Raw genomic sequence first — 10382 nt, 5'->3', positions numbered from 1 at the left:
CCCCCATACACACACACACGCATGCTGCAGGTGCATGGATGAAGGAGGACTTGAATAAAATTACACTGATTTTCTTCCCCTCTCTGTCTCCAGTTCTACATCCAGTCCAGGTTCACTTGGCGCGGCGCTCGCCTCCTCCGCCCGTTGCTCCAGTTCACCTTGGTGATGATGGCCTTCTACACCGGATTGTCACGCATCTCCGACCACAAGCACCACCCGACCGATGTGCTGGCGGGATTTGTGCAGGGAGCCCTGGTGGCCTACTGCATAGTGAGTCTGCGCCTGACACAATCCACGCTAAAAAAAAACTTTCTGCTGAGGAGGAATATAAGGCAAACTTTAGGTGGTTTTATGAGACACGAAATAGAGCGAGGAAGTCATTGTTGAGAGAGATGTAGCATGTCTTTTTTCATGGAACTAGACTCAGGGAAAACCCAGAAGAAAACCTTTTTAAAGTTCCCAAAAACATATTTTTCAAATTTTTTTTTTGTTCAGATGTTTGAAAACAACATAGAGCTGGACGATAAATCAATAACAATAATATATCGCAATCAACAAGTGACCGATATCAATAGACATTACGTCCAATAGCGTTCAATAGTTTTACTGAACTGCACAGCATTCTGGGGGATGTAGGCAGAGGAAAGGTTTTAGCCGCTCGGCCTCTCGCAGCTAGCAAATCGAGGTTAGTGGCACCAACTAAATCACTTTTCCTTTGGTTACCTAGCAACAATCTGAACGAAAAAAATCAAACAAATACAAATTAATAATTATCGTTATCGAATGATGCAAAACACTGATGCAGCAGTACATTTTCAGCCGTATCGTCCAGTTCTAAAACAATGTATCTTTCCCTTTATCTTCACAATTCTGCACTAAGTATGTGGCTGTAACAAAATGTGGAAAAAGTGTACACATATAAACATATATACTTTAGCAGGTAGTGAAGTGAAGAGAGGCCCATAATGACTAACACATTGCTGGGGCCGGGTCTTTGTTCAGGGACGCAGACACTCCAACCTTCCTCTCTGCTAAAGCTACATATCATCCAAGTGGTTTCCAGATGATTTTTCTAACCCTCATCATTACTCTAAGCTCACACGGAGCCAAGGAAAATTTTAAAATGGGTCAAGAGAATGACGAGCGGGGTGTTAAAAAGAGAGAGAGAGGGTGAGTAAGAAAGAAAGGATTAGGCTTTGAAACCAGAACGAGGCTGGTAATTATTTTGGTGAGGTTTTTTTTAAAAAATTATTTTATTTGGTGGCTCTGGTTGTATCAACACAGCAGGCTCCAGCTACAACTACGCTGCCCCTGGCAAAAAGACAGGAAGGAGCGCGAACGCAGCCCCCGCCCGCTCTCACCTTTGAGCCCGGATGAGGAATGGAGAATGTGGAAAGAATTAGATTTCGTAAAATCGAGCGAGAGCTCAGCAGTGGCGCCTGGGCAGATGTTGGGATCGCACGCGGTGCGACGGCATTCCGGTGATGCCAGGGGGGAGTGTTAAAGGATTTGTGATCAGAAAACTGAGCGCAACAAAAAGAAAAGAAAGACTCAAACTCCCAAAAAAAAAAAGCCGGCGATCCGCCAGCTGGGCGCAGCTCGGGGTTGACGGTGTCGGCCTTGACGAATGAGAAAATGACGTTTTTTGGAGAGAGAGAGAGAGAGAGAGAGAGAGAGAGAGAGAGAGATGGCGCTGAGTGTGTGCGAGCCTGACCTCCGAAGAGGCAGGCCTGGCAGGAGGACAGAAGGGAGGGAGGTGACAGGAGAGAGGAGCCTTGTCTCCGCCTTGGCTCGGGATGAGTGTGTGGGTTTCTTCCGAATCCACAAGCCTCCCCGCCTCGCAGCGAGACAGCTTAATGCTGACATTATTCACATCCGCACACATATCCATATGTACAGGCACGCTGTGAAAGCTGGTGTCGATCAAGGCGGTGAGGTTAGCTTTACAATCCCCGACACCCCCGCCGCACCCCACCCCCTCTCTCTCAGATAGGCCCCGGTCTTTGGAGAAGCGCACATCTGTGAGCACTTTAGCGCGGCTGCGTTAGCCTCTTGGCGAGCGGCGGAGCAGAAAGGGCCTGACAGGAGATGAGTGGAGGCCTGACGGAGGAGGTGCAAACGCTCGGCCGCTTAGAAGCTCCCGCCCTGAAGCCCTAAATCAAGGTGTGAACATCTTTAGATCTTCAGGTAACGGCTGTACATGTTTCACCCCCCTCCCCCCCCCTGAGTCTGTTAAAGTGAGAAATGAAGAACTAAAGCGTGAGTTCACACCTCCAGACGCTGCAGAACCCAGAAGCTGATTTTTTTTTTTCTCTCTCTTAACGTCTTCTCTGTTTCTAACTGCATGTGTATTTGGTGGAAGATGTTCTGTAAAAGTAATACATTTTGTGGGGATTTTTTATTTTTGTTAGATGCAGTTGTGAGCTGGATAAAAAAAAATCTCATTATGCAAATTGCCACAAACACAGCAGCTTTGACAGTTACATATAAACATTACATTGTTAGAACAGCTTGATTTGCTCACTTTGTGGTTCCCCTGGGATTTTCCCCAGTGGACTGTCGGTACCAGGCACAGTTTTAGCCTGCTTTCCTTCACAACTCCGCTCGATTCTCATCCTCTTTCAGTGCTCCGTCTGGGATTTCTCCCACTGAGCTCAATTTCTTCTGTTAGCTTTCGGCCGGTCCAATCAGCAAGCAGAAAGAGAAGTTGTGAAAGTTGCTCCATATCAAAAGAAACTTTAACTGCAGGAACCATATGATGGGAAATTTTTTCAACTTTGGTTTTCTTCTATATGGGTAACCAACCCTTAAACCAGTGTGAAGGTATTTCTTGCCAAGTACGTGGTTGAGGTCCAAATACACTCACAGGTATTTACACGCAAGTTTTATTCTTAGAGACCTGGTCGTCGCTGTTGGGCTGTACAGCCCCTAATTTTAGTGTAGTCACGTCCTTTGTGACTCAAGCTTTCTCAGTGACTGGGGTCATTTTTAATGATGGTTAGAGGTCCGTAGGTGAAAACTCATTGTTTGTGCTCCAGGTGTGAGGCAAGAAAGTGCTGAGTTGCTTTCCTCAACTGGATGCGTCACGATCCAACCCTCCAGCCCTGGGTGGCAAGGACCTGCTGCCGCTGGATTTGTATAGTTTTTAAGTGCCTTTTCTTCAGATTAAAGCACAATTTTTATATTACTATTTTCATAGCAACACAAGTATAACAAGCTGATATGAAAACTGTAGTTTTTTTTTTTATTATATTATATTATATTATATTATATTATATTATATTGACTCGGTAAGGGTAATTCCTGGGATATGTTCGGTTTTCATCCCAAGGCGGTGGTAGTTTGTAGCAACTGGAAATATGCGTTAGTTTCAAATGTTGCCTTTTTGTAAGCAAAGGGGGAAAGTGTACAAGGCTTTTTTAAGTCATCTGATTGGCAGGGTGCAGCTTGGACGTCCCATTAATATAACTTTATATTTATATTCACTTTTGAAACCTAAAATGTTGTACTAATGATTAATGAGCAAGTTCAATCCTCTAGCTTTTTCAGCAAAACACTTACAAAAAGAAAAGAAAAAAAAATCTTGGTTTGAGAGATGAAGTTCAGTGCAGGTTAATGCAGAAACTATTTGTTTCATGTTTCCAGATAAGGAATAAATTATTTGGTAATATGTTTTCATATTTTCTCCACATTTAAAGATTACAGTCTTTGACCAACAGTCTTTGATCATAGATTTAAACTTTAGATTCTCAGGATAACCTTGACAGAAAACACGACACATGACGAATAAGAAACCCATATGGTCTTATTCTTTTTTTATTTTTTTGAAAAGCAGCAATTCTTCTGTCTTCTGATAAAATAACTTAAGACATTACCCATAACAATATCGCTTTTACATCATTTTGTTCTTTTAGTTTTGATACATAGACCCGATACATAGTTCCCACGCCATCAGTGTTTTTTGGCAGTAAGATATATTCACTCGTATTTGCCTGTCAAGCGAGGAAACAGTGCGGTAGCCAACTGAGAGCAACAACTGAGCCAAGTTTAATGTGGGTTAGAGCTGCAAACATACCCACAACCAGTTACATGCATGTGAAAACAAGTTCACAGTTCTATTCTCAGACACACAAATGACCTGATTAGTTATGTTGTCTTTTTTTATTGTACATTCCCTAAAGTTAGTGCAGTCACGTCCTTTGTGACTCAAGCCTCTTAATGTGTCTGGGGTCATTTTTTCAGCACCTAACCAGAGACTTTCTTACTCATACCTTTAGAGATTCATCTCTTGTGCTCCAGGTGTGAGGCAAGAAAGTGCTGAGTTGCTTTGCCCGACAACAATGGGGCTACAGGGCTTTGCATGCCAGTGTCAGCGGCAGGATGTGGTGTGGTCACGATAACCCCCCTCCAGCCTGGCAGCTGGTGAGCGATAGGTTGGTGTTTTGGTGACGCAGCAACCGCGCCCGGCTGCCATTGGACGCCGATGGGAAACGACTGCAGAGGGTTTCCCATGCAGGCTCGCGTGACTCTGGAAGATATGAACTCACATCCTTTCCGCTCTCCTAATCATATCATAATATTCTACATGGGATACACACACACACACACCATCCGCCGCGTAGTGAAAGAGCCCGTTTAGGGAAGTGTGACAGCGGCTGTGTGTATCTGCAGCTTATCTATCGCTTACTGTTCTCCAGCGATGGTCACTGCGTGGTCAGGAAATGTCAAGCTCTTGCAGAAAAGGCCCCCTTTGTGCCGATCATAGTCTTCAAAATGAGATGCTTGTAGTCAGAGTGTATAAATACATCAGTGACCACATGTTGAGCAGTTTTCCAGAAAACAATGATGGAAGTCAAATTGGTTCCTCGGGGTATTCCCCAGTGTAGGAACGGCATGTGAAATCCCTGCTGGATTTATCCGCTGGCTTCACGAAGCCGGCTGTCCTGGCAGAGTGTGATGGTAAATGCCAGGCGCTCCCCTTAACTTCTTTTGAAGGAAAAGCAGCTCCGCCGGCCAATTCTTTGTGCCTGGCCAAACCACCGTTTGCTATGGGTGACCCCGGGGTCGAGGGCGTGAACGTAGGAGTTCACTTTTAAAATGCTTTCACGCTTCCTGTCCATGCCTCGCTGTTTTCATGTTTGACATATGACGTCGCTGAGATTCCAGAAAGAGATTTCATTTTGGATTTTTCCCCCCCTCCATTTCTCTTCCTTTGTTCATCAATGCCAAGGAGACTTAACTCATATGCTGATGTAAAGGTTACCTTTGGTGACATGTCGCGATTGCCAAAATCTGATATTTCAGAGTGAGTCATGCTCGACTCAATGTCCTCGGTTGTATTACTCAGACTTGAACTGCACAAAATGGGATGAAAAATTGAGGAAACCAGCAGCATGGAGTGTTCCTCTTAATCATATAATAATAATAATAATAATAATAATAATAATGTATCATGAAAAAAGAAAGAGGGGTTGTGTATTTAGTGTGCTCCTCTTTTGAATTGCTCTGAATTATTCACATCCTATAGGATATGAAGTTTCTTTTAAAAAATCCAATTCTTTTAAACATATCCTCATTACTCTGTCTTTTGAAAGACTGGACTATAGACATAGTATTTCACTATGTTGTGCAAGATGCTTGAAACTGAAAGTGAAACTGGCAGCTTGACCTGCTTTCTGATTAATTCTGCTTATGTTCAACAGACTACTGGGGGGCACTGTTAGAGCCCTGACATGCTGCTCTCAGTCAACATGACAGATTATTAAATAAGTAAAAAAAGATGTTGATGTCATGTTAGAAGTGATGCGTCTTGGAACAAAGCAACAATGAAATCCACACCCTTGATCCAAATAGAGATGCACTATTCAGAGCAGAAGAAGCTGCCAGTATATTCCTCATCAAACTTAGGCTAAAACCTCGAGAACATAAAACAGATTCACTTTGCCGCAAGATGTTCAGCCTTCCTGTTGTCTGCGATCCCAACATCTGCTAGTTTGAATGAACGGCTTGATTGTATCATATATAGCTTCCTAATATAGCACACAGTAACAGCATCTGATGCTAGCAAAGCCACTTAGTGCCAAGTTGTGGTGAGTTTAGTGAGTGGAAAACGATTGGATCTTTGAGTTTTTTACGGGATGGTCAAAAACTCAATGTACAGTGTCATTCGTCTGTCAATGTCTTTGCACATATTCATTTTTTTATATTTCGCTTTGCAATAAATTAGAAAATTTGACTAGGTGGTAGTTTTCTTAGTCGTGACAATTTGTGGATCACAATCCACTGAAACCTAATGAAGAAAATCCCCAGAGGCATTTTTGCTCTTCCTTTCCTTCACACCTCCTAACTTTTCCCCTGCATCCGTTTCCTCCAGGTGTTCTACGTGTCCGACCTGTTCAAGCCGGGGCTGAAGCTGGCCACGCCGCCGCCCTCCCCGATCAAGAAGGAGCTGCTGCCTTCGTCCGACATTATCGACAGGAACAACCACCACAACATGGTGTGAGGGAGGCCCCACTTCCTTCGCCCTGACCGAGGAGCCAATCGCAGCGCTGCTCATCACTCCCCTCTCCCTCCCCCACTACAACCCCAAGCCCCTCATCGGACAGTAGAATGTAGCGACAAGAGACTGTAGCTGCTTCCTCCTCACCATCCTCCCAGTGAGGCGCTCCATGTGGACTAGGGTGTCAGATTTGAGATTTGCACAGCAGAGTCCACTCTCACTACCCAGACTTGTTGTCTCCCTAATATACTGGTAACTACTAATCAACATTTGAGCCCATCTGTTTGTCTGTCGGAGCACAAGCAGAGAAGAACCTGAGAGATGAACGAGAAAAAAAACAAACAAAAAAAAAACGATGAAAACTGATGAGCTGACGGCAGGAACTGCAGTTGCAGAGGTTTGACTGAAGCGGAGCCACACGAATGAAACCGGTGGACTGTAAAACCCCTGAGCAGCGAGGAGACGGACGCTTCCTCTCCCAACCCTGTGAGGCCTTGGACAACAACTTCCTCAACCGAGGGAAGGATCTTAACTTCAATAGTTATAAGCGAGATAGAAATATGTAACTGAAAGCACTGTTTGAACTTCATTGTCCGTTATCACCACTTGCTGCCTGAGTTGTTTGGCCGATAAAGGAATAAAAAAACAAAAAAAAAACTTGACAGCGTTGAGCCCTGAGACGGGGTCACGTCTTGACCGACGCAAAACTCAAAGGCCTTTCGCAGAGCTCTTTTTGGAAAGTGCACAGCCTTACATTGTCTCTGTCTCAGCATCAGCCTGTCATGTTTTTTTCTTTTTTTTGTTTGTTTTTTTTTTGCGATCGACTCTCAGTGCAGCCCAAACCCGGGACGTTGCAGTTCTTGAAGGTAGACGTAGTAACGGGAGGGAGGGGGGGCAAAGGGAGCATTGTCTGTGGAATAAGGCAGGTTTTCCTCCCAGCAGCTTCCCGACAGCCGTGTGGCAGGCGTGGCTGCGCCGTGCCTCCGCCCGGCGTTGGGGGGCCACCTGCCTGGGATCCCAGACAGGTGGAGGAAGCGAGAGGGGCCCGTTACCATAGAGAACGGGGTCATGAGCTCCAACTAAAGCTGGCACATCGTTTTAGGGATGATTCAGGCTCCTTCTGCTGGCAGGGAGGAGCGTTCACCCACCCAATCCGTCATCGGCAATGGATGCTCGTCTCTCAGTGCGCATGTGTGTTTGTGTGTCTGTGTGTGCGCGCGTGTTTGCGCTTGTTGTCGTATGTTACGTCGTGTGTGTGTAGCAGCGCTGTGCCCTGTGAAAAGGAACTCCCTCTTGATAAAACTGTGGTGTGTGTGTGTGACAGTTAAAAACACACACGAAGCACGCCGTCGGCTGTGCAAAGTGTGCGTTGGCGTGTGCCACTGTGTGTCGCGGAGCGAGATGAATGTTCTAAAAACTGTGGATCTAATATTTTATCTGAGGAGCATCTTTAACCTTGCATGTGTAGAGGTAGCCCTGTGTAATCACTAACAGTTACCGGACACAGAGGTGCTTTTTTATTTTTTATTTACAGCCCACCCAGACTTCCTCATCCAACAACACACCACTATGTTGCACATCTTTTCTTTTCTTCCACTGTATAGTCCGTCCTATCAATTTCACCAAGCCGTTCTCACTCTTTTATTTTTATTTTTTTTATATAAATATATAAATAATGTATAGATCACTAATATGAACTCTGTAAAATATTGTTTAACATGTTTTAGATATATCCACTATAATTACAGACCTGTGTTCTTTACAAAATGCTGCTTAAAAAGCATCGATTGACAAGATTCTTTTGTATTTAGATGAAACTATTGTAGATTGTAATAGTTACGTTTGTAATGTGCATTAAAAACAATACACCCTCGATTGTATTGAAACTCAATATTAGTATTTTTGTATCATCTCGTTCTTTTTTTTTGTACAAACAAAATGTAGCTATGCTGTTTTTGTTTTTTCTTTTTTTTCCTGCTAAATGTATTTAGCTCTGATATATGTGCTTTTAAATAAAAAGCTCATTATGAACACATATTTTGACTTCAGGTAGTAAAGATGTTTCGCTTGATTTGATGTCCTTGTAACTTTGTGTTCCCGCCGGTATTTTAAGGGTTAATTTGGGGGGATGAGCTCCAACCCTTTGAGGTAGGAGAGATACTGTGCCATCACCCTAATCTTCAGCTCCCTCCATAGATCCGATTTAATCCAGGACTTTGGCTGGGCCACTCAAAAGGCATTAATATCACACGTCAGAAAAGACATGTTGGTTGAATTAAAGGATTAGTTTCAACCAAGAGAGAAAAACTTTTCTTTCTTTTTCGTATGAAAAATAGCAGTGCCATCAATTAAAAAAAAAACTGTCTGCTTAGCTGAACATTTAAGCCTCTTCTGTTAGATCACTTATCCGGAGAACAAAAGACATTTTTAGAATTTTACGCAGCTGTAAAAAGTTTTTAAAGCAGTTTACCTGATATGTAAACCAAAAACTGCTTTTCAGAAGAATAGGTGGCAAAAGAAAAAAGAAGTCCATCTAATGTAGACAAACAACAGACAAATCTAAAGAAAGATAAGCGCCAAAGAATCTATTTAAGCCATTAACTAATAATCAAACTTCCCCTGAGCTTTTGGTCCAGCTGATCTGAGGTCAGCCTCAGCATAGATTTATGGTGCTGGCGAACAGCTGGCAGGTCTGGGGTCAGCCATGCGTGGCTGTAATAGTAGACGGGCTGCTGCCGAGGCGGGGAGGCCCGTGTTGTGGTCTTGTTTGGCTGTAAGAGAGCGGAGCGAAGCTGGCAGAGGGCCGCCACAGAGCGAGCCAAGGTATTACATACTGCTGCGCTCCTCTCCTGCAGTTACGGGTGTGCGCCCTGGGGCCATGACGTGCTGTACAATCCACTCCCTCCATTTCTATTACTCATCCCTCACCGCCGTCTCCATGTGCGAGCGATCTGAGTTTCGTAAAACGTCAACGCAGGCTTCCTGTTTGCGTGAGAAATACGTAGTCATAATGCTGGTAACGTTTTGGCATGTTGGGTGAATTACACCTTGTTTTCTGGGTTAAAAAAACAAAACACACACCCTGGATCTTATGAAGTTTAGAATAATTTTTGAGATTCGCAAAAAAAAAAAGTGTTCTAGTACTAGGGCTCCTTTGATTATCAAGTTTCCTATAACTTGGACGCAAAAGGTAAGGTAATTTTATTTATACAGCACATTTTCAGCAAAAAGGCAATTCAAAGTGCCTTGTTGCTGAAAAAGTGCACAATAGCAAACTAAACATACGCATACAGCTTGAAACATGTTTTACAGCATCTTGCAAAGCTGTTTATACTCGTTTGCTTTTTACATTTTGTCATGTATGCAAACAAACTTAAATCAATTAGATTAGATGTTTATGTAACATGCCAACATAAAGCTGTGCATAATTTTAAAGTTAATTTTCAAAATAACTCAAGTTCAGTCAGATTGCCACAACTTTAGCTTAGCTCAGCAACGCTCCCCTTTGACGACCATGTTTGTTTGCAGTTGAGAAAATAAAAAAATGAAGAAAAAAAAAACCTTAAGTGGCATGAATACCTTTACAAGACTCTGTAGATAATATTCCAACATAAAAATGTACTGTCATTAATAAATCCAGTAAAACAGAATTAACTTTAGGCATTAGCTCTGAATGAGAGTAAAACCTGCTCTAAGTCCAAGGCAGAGCAAACTAACAATCAGCTTTTATTCATTTATTTATTCTTAATCATGTGGACATTATCGTTGAAAACTCTGCGGCAAAAATGTCCCCTTTTGCACAGACGCCGTTAAAACCCTCATTACTGCGAACGACTCTGGTTCGATGTTGCAAACATTTCTGTGTGAGAGCCGTGGAGCTGAG

The 10382-nt window shown here is 43.3% G+C and overlaps 1 protein-coding gene across 2 annotated transcripts in view; it reads left to right on the top strand.

Moving 5' to 3' along the window:
* The window catches only part of plpp3 (phospholipid phosphatase 3), a 37259-nt gene extending 28723 nt beyond the window's left edge, over nucleotides 1-8536 (top strand). For both annotated transcript variants that reach the window (XM_008407385.2, XM_008407384.2), the window contains exons 6-7: nucleotides 94-270; nucleotides 6374-8536. In XM_008407385.2, coding sequence (XP_008405607.1) covers nucleotides 94-270; nucleotides 6374-6502 — 306 coding nt within the window. In that variant the 3' untranslated portion in view covers nucleotides 6503-8536. The remainder of the gene's footprint in view (nucleotides 1-93; nucleotides 271-6373) is intronic.
* Nucleotides 8537-10382: the final 1846 nt, after the last annotated feature.

This window comes from Poecilia reticulata, linkage group LG4, assembly GCF_000633615.1.
Source record: "Poecilia reticulata strain Guanapo linkage group LG4, Guppy_female_1.0+MT, whole genome shotgun sequence".
Taxonomy (NCBI): Eukaryota; Metazoa; Chordata; class Actinopteri; order Cyprinodontiformes; family Poeciliidae; genus Poecilia; species Poecilia reticulata.
Note: the sequence above shows the minus strand (reverse complement) of the source record. Positions and strands in the feature narration are given on the sequence as shown.